The sequence below is a fragment of the Pectinophora gossypiella genome, chromosome 5 (assembly GCF_024362695.1).
Source record: "Pectinophora gossypiella chromosome 5, ilPecGoss1.1, whole genome shotgun sequence".
Lineage (NCBI taxonomy): Eukaryota > Metazoa > Arthropoda > Insecta > Lepidoptera > Gelechiidae > Pectinophora > Pectinophora gossypiella.
The window spans coordinates 13,750,245-13,767,006 of record NC_065408.1 but is presented as its reverse complement, the minus strand read 5'-3'; the positions used below and the strand labels follow the sequence as shown (position 1 = coordinate 13,767,006).

Genomic DNA, 16,762 nt, shown 5'->3' with positions numbered 1-16,762 from the left:
TTATATTAGACAGTTTATGTCATGTAATTAATTTGTAAATAAAAACAATTTAATTAATATACAATCACTTTATTTTTAACAACATTAGTGTACCTACATCTTGAGAATAATTAGGAAAAATAAGAAGGAAAGAAAGATAATTCCTAATTTGAAAGTTTTCCGATTAGAAGTGTTTGATCAACAGCAGTTGTTTATGGTTTGGAGGACGATGGCACAGTGTGCGGAGACCAGCACATTGGATTTGTTGACAGCGTCCCTGAAATCATACAGACAAAAATTGCATTTTTTGTAAATTGTTTTGTAATTGTAAATGATTTGACTATTTGTGAATTAAATTTAATAAATCACTAAAGAGTTGAATTCATACCCTTTCTGAAGCTTGCAATCAACACCGGATGCAATAACTTGCAGTTGAGAAGACAGCAGACGTAGAGATGACAGATCCACGTTCTGGTCTTCGTCAGACAGATTCACAATACCCACTATACCGGGAGCTCCAGGCAGCAATCTAAAAGAAAAAAGAAATCATTATTCGCCATCCAAATGTGGTCTGAAAAGTCATAATTTTGGTCTAATTAATGTTGTAAAACCTCTTAATAAGGACACTGGATGTTTTTTGAAATGATGTTTATCTACTTACTTATTTTTTTTAATTGTTTCATTTTTCACTCTTAAGTGTAAGTGACATCGTAACAAATACTGAGGGGGATAATTCAGCTCATTATTCTGAGTTAATATGAAGTGGATTTTTCCATCGCAAAGAATTGAAATAATTTAAAAAAGCACAATAAAAAAACAATGAATTTTGCTACGAAGAGAAGACGAAGTAGAATTTCCCTACTTGATATTAACTCAGAATAATGGTCTGCATCATCCCCATCAGTATTCGTTACGATGTCACTAACACCCTGTATATTTTATGACATACCTAGTAACTGCAAGTACGGAGGTGGACAGGGCTCTGGTATCCAGGTCTCCATTGCGCACAGCCGGGGACTTCTTTATGCGTACTACGTCCTTGTAGAACTGGAAAACACATTCAACATACACATACATCATCATCATCACCAGCCCATTAACGTCCCCACTGCTGGGGCACGGGCCTTCCCTATGGATGGATAGGGAGATCGGGCCTTAAACCACCACGCGGGCCCAGTGCGGATTGGTGGTTATTAACGACTGCTAATGCAGCCGGGACCAACGGCTTAACGTGCCTTCCGAAGCACGGAGGAGCTCGAGATGAAAACTTTTTTTTTTGTGGTCACCCATCCTATGACCGGCCTCTGCGAAAGTTGCTTTACTTCAACAATCGCAAACCGAGCGCGTTTACCGCTGCGCCACCGAGCTCCTCATACACATAACATAAACTGACCTATTTCCCACCGGGGTAAGCAGAGATTATGGATCCATTTGCTTCGATCCTCACATCTCTTGCTTCCTCCACATAAAATACATTCAAGTGAATGCATAATCTTAAGTATACCTATCTATTATTAAAACAAGCTCACGACTATATCCCAATTGGGTTAGTCAGAGGTACATCCATCGCAAGGTGAACTAAGTACCCTTAGTACCCACACCATATAGGTGGTGAGCCATATCGCCGTTTATAAAAAAACACTGGTCGAGCGAGTACCGGCTCGAGAACGGTAGATGATGGTACATAACCAATTTTATAATGAAGTTTTATTTTTATTGTATTTTATTTCATTGTAATGTGATCGATGGGTTTATACCTAAATAAATAACTAATGTATGTAAATAAATAATGGTCGAGCTAACTCTGTTACTGAAAACTGCACTTCAGATAAATTAATAAATGTCCGAAAGATATGATGACCTTACCTTATAGTGGCTGTTGGCAGCTTGTTGTTGCACCGCCAAGTTCAGGGTTAGATAGTTGTCAGCGACAGGTAGCCAGGTCTTCCCAGTGGTGTTGGAGAACCCAGCGTTCCTGCTGGTGTCCCACTGGTAGGGGGTTCTGTTGGGGTCGCGAGACTTCTTCCAATAGTTGATGGGGTCTTCGGTGTTGCAAGCCTGGGGGTCTTTTGTCTCCTCCCAGCTGACGTAACCGTCGGTCTGCCCGAGTTCTTCACCCTGTGAACATTTTATAGGCGTTTAGTAAGTTGGCTGGTTTTCCTTTGGTAGGTTAGAAGCATTCGTCATGGGGGTCATCAATGAACGCCATCCACAGTAGCCATAAACTTCCCGCACGCACCGCACTTCGATTTTTACCCAACCATATCGATCGTCTAGCGGTGACTAACTATGTTAGTTCGGTACTTTTCCAACAGATGCCGTATGTTTGATTATGTTTGTATTTATTTTGTCGGTACTTTATGTGTTACGTTTTCGATTATGAATAAATCGTGAAAAGAAAAAACCGTGAATAAATAAATATTTTTTTTATACAGTGATTATTTATTGTGATTTTTCTGATATTACACTGCACTGAACACTGTGTCCACAATTAATAGTGATTATGAACTCGGTAAGTTTATTATTATGATTTAATAGCACAGTATGTACACGATTTTTATATTTTTTTATGATATCGCAACGGAACGCGACGCTCAGTGGGTAGGCCCGCTACAAGGTGGACCGACGATCTGGTGAAGGTCGCGGGAAGCCGCTGGATGCGGGCAGCGCAGGACCGATCGTCGTGGAGATCCTTGGGGGAGGCCTATGCCCAGCAGTGGGCGTCGTACGGCTGATGATGATCGCAACGGAAACGTGAACACGGTAACACGACGTTTGTGACGTTACTCTAAGTGTCTAGTCTATGTGCAACGCGCATGTTTTACAACTACCCGCATTGCATTAGGTTTATTTCTAAGTGAAAATCGATCTCCATTTGTATCGAATTATTTTGAATGTAGAATAATCAGAGATTATATTTCTATTTCTGTGCTCTGTGATATGTGTGTGTATGTGCGCGCTGAGAAGAAGCAGGACAAGAAACTCTTTAAGTTGTGGCTATTTAAGCGCAAAGTTACCTGGTATGTGATGGTGACTCCCGGCAACAGTAGAGCCAGCATGTTCATGGCATCGACGCGGTCGGTGCCCTGTCTCGACGCCATGCGGCTCTGGTCGTGATTACCGTTCTGAAATACACATCGATTGTTTGATAAGGTAGGTAACATTATAATATTATCCTTGTACGGTCACGAGCATTAATATGTAAGTATACACTTTGGTACCATGTCACATTAACTTTTTTGACAAATTGAAATAACTGTAAGTCTCACTAAATGTCAAATATGTTAGTGCGAGAGAGTCCTAATGTGGGTACATTATACAATAGCTCATGACTGTACGCAGTACGGGAGTGCACCCAAAGACAACCCGCGCGTATATCATTATTTATACTCTTCTTCTATCGTGTGGGTTGTGAGGTAATTTACCGACCCCATCAACCCTGGTGTCAGGGTTACTATTGAGCCACCAAAGGTCCTTGACATGGCTCATGTCTTACTAACTTACATCAGTAAGTAGCAACCGGGACCAACGGCTTAACGTGCCTTCCGACGCACGGATCATCTTACTTTCAGACAATCAGGTGATCAGCCTGTAATGTTCTAACCGAAATAGGTATCACAGAGTGATTTTTGTGATATGTCCCCACCAGGATTCGAACCCGGGACTTCCGGTTCGTGAGACCAGCGCTCAACCACTGGACCAAGGAGGCCGTTAAAAATAATAAATATGTTATTTTATATTTATATTATTTATCATCAGCCCATTAATGTCCCCACTGCTGGGGCACGGGCCTTACCTATGGATGGATAGGGAGATCGGGCCTTAAACTATCACGCGGGCCCAGTGCGGATTGATGGTTATTAACGACTGCTAATGCAGCCGGGACCAACGGCTTAACCTGCCTTCCGAAGCACGGAGGAACTCGAGATGAAAACTTATTTTTTTGTGGTCACCCATCCTATGACCGGCCTTTGCGAAAGTTGCTTAACTTCAACAATCGCAGACCGAGCGCGTTTACCGCTGCGCCACCTAGCTCCTATTATTTATTGTAGCGGACCCAACTAGTTGGCCACCTAGTTCCGCTCACATACAACAGATGGCGCCACATTCAATAATGCAGTCTTCAAGCGGTCGTGAAACGCGATATCGAAGTTTTCACAGCAAATATTAAATATGTTATTATACTCACCACCCAGTTAGCAGGCTGGTTAGCAGGTTTATAAGTCATCCATTTATCTATGACCAGCTTGATGTCTCGTGCGTTGGACTGGTTGTTAATTTCCCCAAGGAAGGCGAAGTTGAACGGAATGGATCCGTTTCTCTTGCCATCGCCGTAATATTTGATCATCAGTTCTATGTCAGCATACGCTTCGGTCATCATGATTTTGTACTCGCCCTGTTTAGATATGTACTCGTTAAACACGTCTCTCCAGTCGAATACTACGTCATAAGTCTCAGATAGGTCCTTGGTGTATATGTGATCGAGATATTCGTAGTCTTCTGGGCCGTAGTTAGGGTCTCCTGCAAGGAAGAGTATAAAATTGTATTGTCATTGCGGAGGTCCCGGGGTTCAAATCCCGGTGGGGACATATCACAAAACTCACTTTGTGATCCCTAGTTTGGTTAGGATATTACAGGCCGATCACCTGAGCGTCCGAAAGTAAGATGAGCCGTGCTTCGGAAGGCACGTTAAGTCGTTGGTCCCGGTTACAGATGTGCGTAATCGTCACGTAAGCAATGTCAGGGGCCTTTGGGTGCTCAATTATAACCTCGACACCAGGGTAGATGAGGTTGGTAATTCACCTCACAACCCACACGATAGATGAGAAGGTATGTCTACGTAGATAGCGTAAATCAACCCGCGTATGCTGGTCAATAAAAAAACGCATAGGGTTAAGGAAAGAAGGTTGTTTACCTGAAAGTGGTTCGTCAGGGAAGCGACCGCCGTAGTCCTTTGGATCCACCTCGTACATCATGTTGATTGCGTCCACGCGGAAGCCAGACACACCCTTGTCCAGCCAGAAGCGAATCACGTCCTAAAATCAACAGTAATTTATTCTAACATAGCAGCATCACCAACCCGCAGTGGAGCAGCGTGGTAGAGTATGCTCAATACCCCTCCGTTTGATTGAGGGGAGGCCTGTGCCCAGCAGTGGGACGTATATAGGCTATTTATGTCTTTTAAACAGCGTCACGCATGTATCGAAGGGGTTGGTTGAGGTGTATAGTACATCCACTCCTCGCCAGCTATATCTAAGTCCCATATAAAAGAGGGAGAGTCCATAGCTATCAACCGGGCACAAATCCTGGAAACCAAGACCAAGGCCAGAGTGAACAGGCATCTTCTGGGAGAGCTGCATCAAATTCAAATTCAAATTCAAAAATATCTTTATTCAGTAGGTAACATAGTTACACTTTGAATCGTCAATTTTTACATAACGAACGTCTCATCCGCCTAAAACTACTGCAGCTTCTCACAACCTGTATAGCCGGGGAAAAGAAGCTGCAAGAAATCAAGCTGCATCTTAGGCCTCGTCAATGCCTTCGGGCAAGTCCGGGGCCAAGAGCAAACCCATCAAAGGTAAAAAAAAATGTGGTGTCAATTGTCTATAAATCCTGTTCGGAGAACGTGTGTCTTAAATCATGTCACAGGTTCAAATCCCGTCTCGAGCTCCACCAACAACCAACTGAATCTGACTTTATAAGTTTATTGGAGGTGAATGAAAACACGAAACCCACATTCCCAAAAAATGCGTTTCGAAGGTATGTAACCTAACCTGTATTGAGCTGGTTTTCCCTTCGCGGGTTGAATGGTCAAATAGGTCGCTTCTGTAAAAAATCGGACCTGTCAAACCTTTAGGTTAGGTAAGCTGACCCTGTGAAAAACGGGACAATGCTAAGAAGATGATGAATTAAAGTAAAACAATGTATTGGGTGCAATGCATTGAAGAAAAGAGAACCATATTGAAGACTATAGAGAACCGGAGAGGAAATATGATTGGCCACCTGATACGACACGATTCATTTATAACAAACATTACAGAAGGAAAAATTGAAGGGAAGAGAGGAAGGGGTAGACCTAGGATAACATTTATGAAACAAATTAAAGAGAAGGTGCAGGTCGTGTCGTATCGGGAGGTGAAAGTTTTGGCGGGAAGAACAGAGGAATGGCGATTACTCCACCGACAAGAGCGCAGCTCTTAAATAGAGAGAGAGAGAGAATGTATTGGGTGGAATCATCTGTCAAATCTTCAGGTTAGGTAAGTGGATCCTGTGAAAACGGAATAACGCTATGCCTACCTTCATCTCCTGCTGGACCTTAGGCTCGCGGTAGTTGAGGTCGGGTTGGCCGATCACGAACTGATGCAGGTAGTACTGGCCGCGCGTCGCGTTGTACTCCCACGCACTCTTGCGGAAGATCGAGATCTGTAGAAATGGGATGGTTAATGTGAATGGATATAGACGTATGGGACGACCTAAGAAAGTGTGGATGGATTGTGTAAAAAATGATGTGTGTGTTAAAGAAAAGGTTAACGTCGTGTCTATTGGCCTTTGATAGACTGGAATGGAAAATGCTACAAGTTTCAAGTTTATTTACTTCTGAACAATTTTTACATTGTGTCGAAAATTATACAAAAAAATAATAACAATATATCAGTAGCCAAATATAGTCAATTTAAAATAGGATGTCACTGGTAATAAAATATGATGTACGAGAACAGTAAAAAAAAAAACAATAAAAACAATCAAATAAAGTTAATAAAGTCACAAAAGCGTCACTATGTGAATATAATTAATGACAAAAATGATTACCTAATTTCATTATGGCTACATGATGTCAACAGCTCTGATTAAAAACTACAAGAAAATAGAAAAGTAAGCGACTAAAAGTGCCTATAATTTAAAAGTTACACCGACAACAGCGTGGCTCTTAAATTGATGATGATGTGTGAAAGGTGAGACTTACTGAGATGACGATTGACAGAAATGAATGGAAGGGGAATACATGTTGTGCCGACCACACCTAGAGTGGGATAAGGGCAGGAGGATGATGAGAAGTGGGAGGGTTTAATTAATTAAATTCTAAGTAAGGGAAGGTTGTGAGGTCAATGATCGACCTCATCAGCCTATTAAGCCGCCAAAGACCTCTGGCATGGCTCAAGTAACGACTTACTGAGTAAGTAGTACTAATAGGAACCGACTGCTTAACGTGCCCTCCGAAGCATGGATCGTCTTAGTTTCCAACAATCGGATGATCAGTCTGCTATGTCGTAACCGTAGGTTACGTTCTGTATCCAAATTAGGGAAAACAAAGTGATTTTTGTGATATGTCCCCACAGGAAATCGAATCCGGGACCTGAAGATCAAGAGATTTTGGCAATATACCTAAATACATGTAAATGTAACGTCGAGCATGTATGAAGTCTTTGATGAGAGTGGAAGAAACGAAAGTGGTGTGTCAGGATCGTAGTAAGTGGAATTCCATGGTCTCTGCCTACCCCAATGGGAAATAGGCGCGATTTTATTTATGTATGTAAATGTAACTTACCCAATTGTTAGGCGGTTGCAGCGTGCCGTTGACTTTAACCCCATCAGCCCACACGTAGTAATTCTCGAAGCCAGGTTCTTTGCGGACAGATTTGACGAACCAGTCGCTCTCATTGCTCGTGTGGTTGGGCACATAGTCCAATATTACTCTCACACCTGATTAGAAAAAAAAACATTACAACAATATTCTCTTCTCCTATCGTGTGTTGTGAGGTGGATTACCAACCTCATCAAGCGTTGGGCTCATGATCCGGAAGTCCCGGATTCGAATCCCGGTGGAGACATATTACAAAAATCATTTTGTAATCCTTAGTTTGATTACCTGATTGTCCGAAAGTAACATGATCCGTGCTTCGGAATGCACGTTAAGCCGTTGGTCCAGGTTACTACTTACTGATGGAAGTAGGTAGTCGTTACCAGAGCCATGTCAGGGGCCTTTGGCGGCTCAATAGTAACCCTGACACCAGGGTTGATGAGGTTGGCAATCCACCTCATAACGCGGATAATCATACTTTCGGACCTTGTAGCGTCCTAACTTAGGGATCACAAAGTGATTTTTGTAGTATGTCCTCATCGGCATTCGAATCTAAGACCTCCTTCAGGCACTAGACGATAGCCTAAGTACGACAGTTTATCAGCAAGTATTATATGGGACTTGTCCCTAAGGCTGCGTTTCCATTGACGCGGAGCTGTGCGGAGATGTGCCGGAATCGACCAATCACCGTGAGGGAGTGAGTGACAGAGCGTCTTCTTTTTTCGCTCTCTCGAACGCTGTGATTGGTCAAATCCGCACATCTCCGCTCTTCTCCGCCCATCTCCAGTGGAAACCCGGCCTAAGTCTTATGTAAAAACCCTGCGGATGTTATTGGTACTTCCCAACGATATGATTGTGGTATAAGTGCTGTACTTAACACGTAATAATGCCCGGAAAACATTTCGCAACAATTTAAATGTCTTGGTAATGAAAACATCTTCAAGTGTTTGAAATAAACGCTGTGTTTATCGAATAAGTACCTACGTAGATAGTTTAAAGAACTATTGTAGTCTTTAACTGTTTAAGAGACCTTCATGCGTGTGGTAATAAAACCCATTTTCTGTTTATGTAGTGGAGCTGACTGGTGGAGTACGCTCCATACCCCTTCAGATGAGGGAAGCCCTCTGGCCAGCAGTTGTACTTATTTAGACCACCCAATGATGGAAAATTAAGGGACATACCTAATTAGTCAAAAGCGTTTTTTTCATACTTACTTACTTACATAGATTTCGGTCTTCGTTCGGTGGGGTAATTATAGGCTATTTATGTTTATGCTATATAAGTATGTATGTAGAATCAAAGAGCAAAAGTGCAGTCATTGAGCCCAGGGAATTATTTGTAAACAGTGGTGAAATTATGAACCATTAGTTGTCATAATTATAAAATTTATGTTTTTGTAGGTGTTTTTGGTCTATTTACAGAAATGACATGTAAGTGCAACCAGTTAATTTATTACTTTGCAAGAAACTGATTGGACTTTTGCATCTTATCGTAAATAGTTACATAATGGGTGGGCAGAGCTACAATGTTTAGAAGACAAATTGCTCTGATACTCGGTGTTAATTTTGTTCAAAACATCTCTTCTATTTGTTTGCATTTACGAAGGCAAACAGCATTTTGGTGTTGTTAATTTTGTTTATATAGGAAACAACTCACCCAGTTTCTTGGATTCGGCGAGAAGGTTCTCGAAATCATCCATGGTTCCGTACTCGGGCGCGATTTGGCGGTAGTCAGATATGTCGTAGCCGAAGTCGTACATCGGGGACAGGAAGATGGGCGACAGCCATATCGCCTCCACTCCCAGGTCCGCCAGATACGGGAGCTTTGATGTTATACCTGTCATGCACAAATTGATTAATGACCCTAATAAATAGGCTAATTTCCAAGTAGTCAAATCAGTTACTTTTTACTAAACGTCAAAACACGAAATTAGGTACTATAGAACTTGCATGAAAAAACACACTGTGACGTCATAGAAAAAACGTGATAAAATGTCGGACTTATTATTACGTTTTGCTTGAATACAATTCATAAATAAGTTAAATAGAAAAAAGAAAATGTTTTTCGTTAGTTTTAGATATGTCTTTATTTAGTAATCGGAATTTCATAATTTATTCTGAACCTGGTACACGACCTAATTGTCCTTAGCCAAAATTCTTAGCAAAAATCTCGTTACTCCATAAAAAAGAGACAGACAGTTCGCGCGCGCTCCCTTAGTTTTTTCGACTTATGGCTATTTAGACTAAAGTGAGACCCAAAGGGGTGAGGTAAATCTAGCTCGACATCGATACGTGTTGGGCGGGGCGTCATGTCCGTTCTACGAACGTACTTCTTTATTCTTTGTCAATGAATAAATTGCCGCTTATAAATGGGGCCAAATAGTGAGCATAGACCCTGCGTAATTGACATTGGACAATAAGCTGCGTAGCATTTAGTGCACCTACCATACGAGACTTATTCTATTTTTGAAATAATTATTTATTATTTGTCTTTTGTCTTTGAGGCATCGTCACGTGACACTTAGGTTTGTGTATCATCATCACGAATTTAGGAGCCACGCTCTTGTAGGTGTGCATTCTCCATTCTTGTCTATCAAAGGCCCATTCCTTCACTTCCTTTAAGACACGACGATCACCTTCTCTTTAATCTGTTCCATGTAAGCAATTCTTGGTCTTCCCCTTACTTTCTTTCTAGCTTCCCTTCTATGATGTTATGTTGGGTTGAGGGTTGATATTTTAGCACGTAGCGTTATCGCCTCGTGGATTCTGCCGCGTGAGGTCGCTCTCTCTCGCTCTAGCAAATTACGGTTCTCAGTAGCAGAAAAGGATGGAAGCGTAGGAAAGTGCGATTAGGTGCGTACTACATCATTAGGGGTATATATCAATGGTGTTAGTTACTATGCACAGTTCGTACGGTACTTACCATTGATGTCTCCGATACCGTCGCCATCGCTGTCCTTGAAGGAGCGCGGGTAGATTTGGTAGACGAGGGCCGTCTCGTACCAGTCCAGCCCACCAGCAGCCACCACCGCCACCAGCGCGGCGGTCACCAGCAGGAGAATGTTCGTGCGTGCCGACATGTCTTTAATATAGTTTGCGTAAAGGAATCAAAAAAGATCGTCAATGTGTAAGAATACATCTACCTACAAAAGTCGTGGTCAGTTCATAATATAAGTAAGTTGTACGGTTACGAGCATCAATATGCATATATTTTGGTACCCTGTCACGTGATTATTTCTGACAAATTGCACTGTAAGTCTCACTAAATGTCAAATATGTTTGTGCGACAGAGTCCTAAAGTGGGTGCATTATATTGCTCATGACTGTACTTTAGTAGGTAAGTATAGTAACTGTTTTTTTATAGTAACTTTTTTTTGGAGCCCACCGATCAGCTAGAAGTTCAAAGCTTAGTAAATCAGTTAAAGCTAGATAGTGCTCCAGGTCTTGACAATGTCAACACTAGCCTTATTAAACACATCCAACATAAAATACTCCTACCTCTAACATATATATTTAATCTAAGTTTAAGCTCGGGTTGTTTCCCTGAACTATGGAAAGTAGCGTCGATTACACCTATTTACAAAGAAGGACCTAAAATATCACCGGGAAATTATAGACCGATATCTCTACTTAGTATATTTTCTAAGTTACTCGAAAAACTTGTAAATAAGCGCTTGATAAAATTTATAGAGACACATAACTTATTATCTCCCAGACAATTCGGCTTTCGGCATGGCAAATCGACGGAAGACGCGGTCAAGCTATTAACCAGTCAAATCTCTAACAAACTTGATAAAGGTCGCAACTGTATTGGAGTTTTCTTAGACCTAGCTAAAGCATTTGACACCGTTTCTCCCAAAATTCTTTTAAGTAAAATAGAGCGTTCTGGAATCAGAGGTCTTGCTCTTAATTGGTTTAACAGTTATCTCTCGAACCGGAAACAATTAGTCACAGTCGGATCTTACAGCAGTGACCCCCTCCCTGTTCACTTTGGTGTTCCCCAGGGGAGCATCTTGGGTCCTACACTATTTATAATGTACATGAATGACATTCACAATGCTAAACTTAAAAATGCCGATATAATATGTTACGCAGATGACACAGTTATAATCTTTGACGGAAAAACCTGGAAGGAGACACACCAATCTGCGGAAAATGGATTGTGTATTATTAATAATTGGCTGCAAAATAATCTGCTAACATTAAATAATAAAAAAAACTAAATTCATTTGCTTTCATAAAACAGCCGCATCCGAACCTATCGAATTAAAAGATATTAAAATACACACTTGTGATCCTTCCCCCTGCCACTGCGACTGTATCCAACGTACTAACGTAATTAAATATCTCGGTGTACTAATAGATGACAACCTAAACTTCAAAGCACACATACAATGTCTAGCTAAGAGAATTAGAAAGACTATAGGCGTAGTTAAAAAACTGAGAGAAATAGCGGACACAGCTTTATTAAAAATTGTTTACTCGGCTATATGTCAATCAGTTGCAAGTTATTGCATCTCAGTATGGGGTAGTGCAGGAAAATCTATTCTCTTAGACGCTGAAAGAGCACAAAGATCTGTATTGAAAGTCATGTTAAAAAAACCTTTTAGATATCCCACACGCGAGCTTTATAAAGAAGCGAATGTACTCTCTATACGCCAGTTATTCATCCTTAAAGTATGTACCACCACTCATAAACTTATCATCAACTCCGAGGAATACGATAAAATGTTAGACAAACGAGTTTTTAGTATTCCACTGCCTACTGTCAATACCTCTTTCGCAAGGAGGTTTGGTGATTTTATGATAGCACACACATATAATGCAGCATTAACTCTATGTTGCTTTAAACATTGTACCACCATAGAAACAAAAAAGTTATTAATAAAATCTTTACTTTCCTTAGATTACGAATCAACAGAAGAGCTTTTAAAATAGAATACTTATTTTTATGTTTCTCCTTTAAGTACATCTTTTTCTAAATATTTTTCTTATACTTACCCACTGTATTAATAATAATAAGTCTTATTAAAAAGGATGCCTAATTTAAGGATAAATTGTAATTTCCTATTTAATTGGTTCCCCAAGACACAGGCTTAGCCTAGTTTGAGGACCCCTGTTTAATTAACCAATGTTATAATCTGTATTTTTGTAATTGCACTTGTTTTTATTGTTTAACTATATATTGTCATTGTGTTGTTGTAAGTTTTGTGCAATAAAGATTATTATTATTAGTAACTTCCACGGCTCAATGATGTAACATAGTAATACTAGGAGAGTCGAGCATAAAAGAATAGATGTGTGTAGGTATAAGTAGGTACCTATAACTTTTTTAGGAGCTTGCTCTATACAATACTTACTAGGTAGGTACCTACTAGCGTACCACGAGCTTAGTTTAGGGTTTTTCAAAATATGTTTATAGCAGATAATAAAAAAAATACTTAATCAAATTGTAAATAAACAATCTTCTCTATAATAGTAGATCAATGTCATGTAAAGGTGAACAAACGTTATTATTAGATAAATGCACATACTTAATATAATTATGATTGTGTTATGTATAAAAAAAGACTTTACTGACTACCTAATTACTTACATCTAAAAGAGTAAGGAGTATGAAGTCATATCTGAGTTTTAAAAAAATATAACTAGTAAATACGAGATTTATGATCGAAACAAGAGCGTTGGGAATGTAAGACCTACCTCACCGGCGTCCAGGCACAAACAATGACTATTTCGTCAAACACGTCCCTTTAATAGCACTGTCAAGTGTTAGATAATCAACACTTCAATTGTGCGCTAGTAGATGGCCCCCATTATACCATTATCTAAAGAGACAGAACTTAATTTACATCGATTACAATCGATTAATTCAATTGGAGCAATTGGCCATGTGTAAAAAATAAAACTGTCATTATGTATAATCTGTGGAAGTTCGCAAAAACCGCGCGAAATATCTACAAAGATGCGAGAAGCCGAGAGCGTTCAGTAGGGCGTCATAAAATTATCACGGTCATTTTATCGATTCTGACCATATAATTGTTGTTTTATCGATTGTGAACCCAAATAAGTCATGACGTTCTGTCAATATACGAACAAAATCACGTGACACGCATGTTAGGGCCCCGCAATTCATAACGGACGCCTAGGTCTTACTTTGGTCTTAAATGGCCGTAAACTAAAGAGCAATTATGTATGTAGGTAATGAATTAGCTCTTATTGAGGAGCTCGGTGGCGCAGCGGTAAACGCGCTCGGTCTGCGATTGTTGAAGTTAAGCAACTTTCGCAAAGACCGGTCATAGGATGGGTGACCACAAAAAAAAAGTTTTCATCTCGAGCTCCTCCGTGCTTTGGAAGGCACGTTAAGCCGTTGGTCCCGGCTGCATTAGCAGTCGTTAATAACCACCAATCCGCACTGTGCCCGCGTGGTAGTTTAAGGCCCGGTCTCCCTATCCATCCATAGGGAAGGCCCGTGCCCCAGCAGTGGGGACGTTAATGGGCTGATGATGAATGAATTAGATTTTATATGGAGTGTTTGGGGTGTGATTGAGCAGCAGGTTCTCGCAGGCGTCTTCAAATCGGGAATACAGTTCGCTGATTCGAAATCACTTGGATGCAAAATTGAGTTGTGGAGGTAGTGTAAGTGTGTTGTAAAAAAGACTTTACCTTACCTAGAAGCTGTTTAAGTATGGAAGCGGAATTTTCAAACCATTTATTTTGTAAAAATCCCAGGATGAAAACGTTACGATGGTTTCAAAGTTAATAGGATTTTTTATAACAAATCTGATTTTTTTTTCAATACAAAGCGCTATCCATAATATTCAACCAGCAGCGAACTTTTAATAAATAAGCGCTGGAAAAGCTGGAATATACGATCACTGTTTTTTCTACGCAATATAGTAACGGTCTCCGTGGTCCAGCGGTTGGAGCGTCGAGCTGACAGTCTTGAGGTGCCGGGTTCAAATCCCGGTGGAGACGTATAGCGATCCCTAGTTTGATTAGAACATTACAGGCTGATCACCTAATTGACTAAAAGTAAGACATTCCATGCTTCGGAAGGCACGTTAAGCCGTCGGTCCCGGTTACTACTTACAGATTTGAATTAAGAAGTTAGCAGTCATGACATGAGCCATGTCAAGAGCCTTTGTCTTCTCAATAGAAGAAGACATGCAGTATAACTTTGGTGTAATAATAATGATAGAAATATAAAACAAAGTTAAAGTTGTTTCAGTTCAATTTATTTGTCATTTCTGGTTTGTCGACAAGAGTTAGGTAGATTTCTATTTCTTCCGTGTTTTTTTTTTTTTACAAATGGAATATTGTAAGTAAACAACAATTGGCAACCGTGTCGTCTAGACATAATTAACCTATGATTCACATTTAAACATTCAAATATATATTTTATGCACAGTAACTAAAGTACGTAAGTAGATTTGTACTTCTAAACGTTCAGTAGAAATTGTACAGTACATCTTATGCTTAGTTCACGCAACACTACTTAATTTATTTAATAATTACATTTATAATTTATATTATTCATCTGAAGGTTGCTTGTAAGAGAAGGCTATTTAGTAATAAGGCCTCCGTGGGTTATAACATTTTTAAAGTACGCGCCACGAAACACGTTACGCGGATTTTAATGGAATTAATTGACAAGTCATAAGAATTCTATGCAATTTTGAGATATTGATGCCAATTCCTGTAGACACAAGTTATATATGTCAAAAGGAAAGGGACAGGTAATCGACAAGCATAAAATTTATGGAACACACATCAATTTAAGCACAAATCTAAAACAACCCTATAAAATTTAACATTGGCTAATAAACCGGCAGAATTAAGTTGACAGCACACATCAAACGGATTGCATGCGAGCGAGATACCTTTTTGATTCGCCCGGATTATTCATTTCAATCATCCGTCCCTTTTCTTTTCGGTGGATAAGAAAATTACAGGTATAACTTAAAGTAAAGGTTCTTAGGAGGTCTGCAGGAATCGGGGCCATTGTCCTAATTTTATTTTAAGTTATACCCGTCATTTTCTCATTCGAATAAAGGGAAAGGGACGGATAATTGACAAATGTTAATTTTAAAATGAGAGAATAACCCGGGCACATAAAATAGGCATCTCGCTCGTATGCAATCGGTACGTGTGCTGTCAACTTAATTCTGTCAGGTTTTTGGAAGGTTTATTTAAACATTGTTTAAAGTTTACGCGGTTATTATCATAATTAAAACACATAATAACGGGTTCTAACCGCGTTTGAAATAGGGAATATATATATTCGGGAGTCTCATATTCCCTATTTCAAACGCGGTAAGAACCCGTTATTATGTGTGCGTCAAGCTAGCGGCCTCAAAAAAAAAATGGGCACGAAAAAATAATTTGACCATACCAAAAAATAGTACTCTTATTGAAAAAAATAGTACCTGTTGTAAAAAAATTAGTACCATCACGGTTCTGGATTTATAGCCATGTTTTATTGCACTTGCTAGCTTGACGGTGAGCGAAATTTGGCGAGAGTTAACGACAAGGTCTTTCGCTTTGATTTAAACGCCAAAAAATAGTATCGAAATAGTACTCATCATCATCAATTTAAGAGCCACGCTCTTGTCGGTGTAGCATTTTCCGAATACTCTCCATGCTACTTTTTAGGGAAAAATAGGGCAGTGGTTTCCCTCTTGCCTCTTGGGTTATGATGATTTTTTAACATTTCTACAAAGAGAATCGGATCAAAATTATGATGGTAGGGAGTACTATTTCATACGAGTTTATTGACATTAGTTACATACTGAAGTATGCAAGCGTTCCCCAGATAATAGGTATTTTCAAAACGTCAAGCTAGCGGGATCAAAGAACTGCCTTTATAACTTTGGAACCGTTGAAGTACTACTTTCGGTATTTTGCAGGGGGTGAGTACTATTTCGGTACTATTTTTTGGCGTTTAAATCAAAGCGAAAGACCTTGTCGTTAACTCTCGCCAAATTTCGCTCACCGTCAAGCTAGCAAGTGCAATAAAACATGGCTATAAATCCAGAACCGTGATGGTACTAATTTTTTTACAACAGGTACTATTTTTTTCAATAAGAGTACTATTTTTTGGTATGGTCAAATTATTTTTTCGTGCCCATTTTTTTTTTGAGGCCGCTAGCTTGACGCACACGTTATTATGTGTTTTAATTAGGGTTATTTAAATTTCTGC

General features: G+C 39.9%; 1 protein-coding gene across 2 annotated transcripts; it reads right to left on the bottom strand.

Moving 5' to 3' along the window:
* Positions 1-54: 54 nt before the first annotated feature.
* Positions 55-13,546, bottom strand: LOC126367040 (maltase A1-like). Of its 2 annotated transcripts, none has more exons than XM_050010418.1 (12): positions 13,264-13,546; positions 10,484-10,642; positions 9,218-9,397; positions 7,529-7,683; positions 6,280-6,405; positions 4,895-5,015; positions 4,169-4,500; positions 2,997-3,104; positions 1,846-2,097; positions 929-1,026; positions 368-508; positions 55-256 (listed from the first exon to the last, which is right to left on the bottom strand). In XM_050010418.1, the coding sequence occupies exons 2-12, from the start codon at positions 10,638-10,640 to the stop codon at positions 178-180; spliced, it is 1,749 nt and encodes a 582-aa protein (XP_049866375.1). In that variant the 5' UTR covers positions 10,641-10,642; positions 13,264-13,546; the 3' UTR covers positions 55-177. The 2 variants fall into 2 exon arrangements, with proteins under 2 accessions (XP_049866375.1, XP_049866376.1); XM_050010419.1 differs by lacking the exon at positions 13,264-13,546 and adding an exon at positions 12,932-12,956.
* Between the last annotated feature and the right edge of the window lie 3,216 nt (positions 13,547-16,762).

Bases quoted from the DNA above. Each gene is read 5' to 3' on its own strand.
- LOC126367040 (XM_050010418.1), bottom strand. From the start codon at position 10,640: ATGTCGGCACGCACGAACATTCTCCTGCTGGTGACCGCCGCGCTGGTG. The intron at 5,016-6,279 runs GTAGGCATAGCG...TGTTGATTTTAG, and splicing joins AGGTCCAGCAGGAGATGAAG to GACGTGATTCGCTTCTGGCT. The intron at 3,105-4,168 runs GTGAGTATAATA...TGTGTATTTCAG, and splicing joins ACCAGCCTGCTAACTGGGTG to AACGGTAATCACGACCAGAG.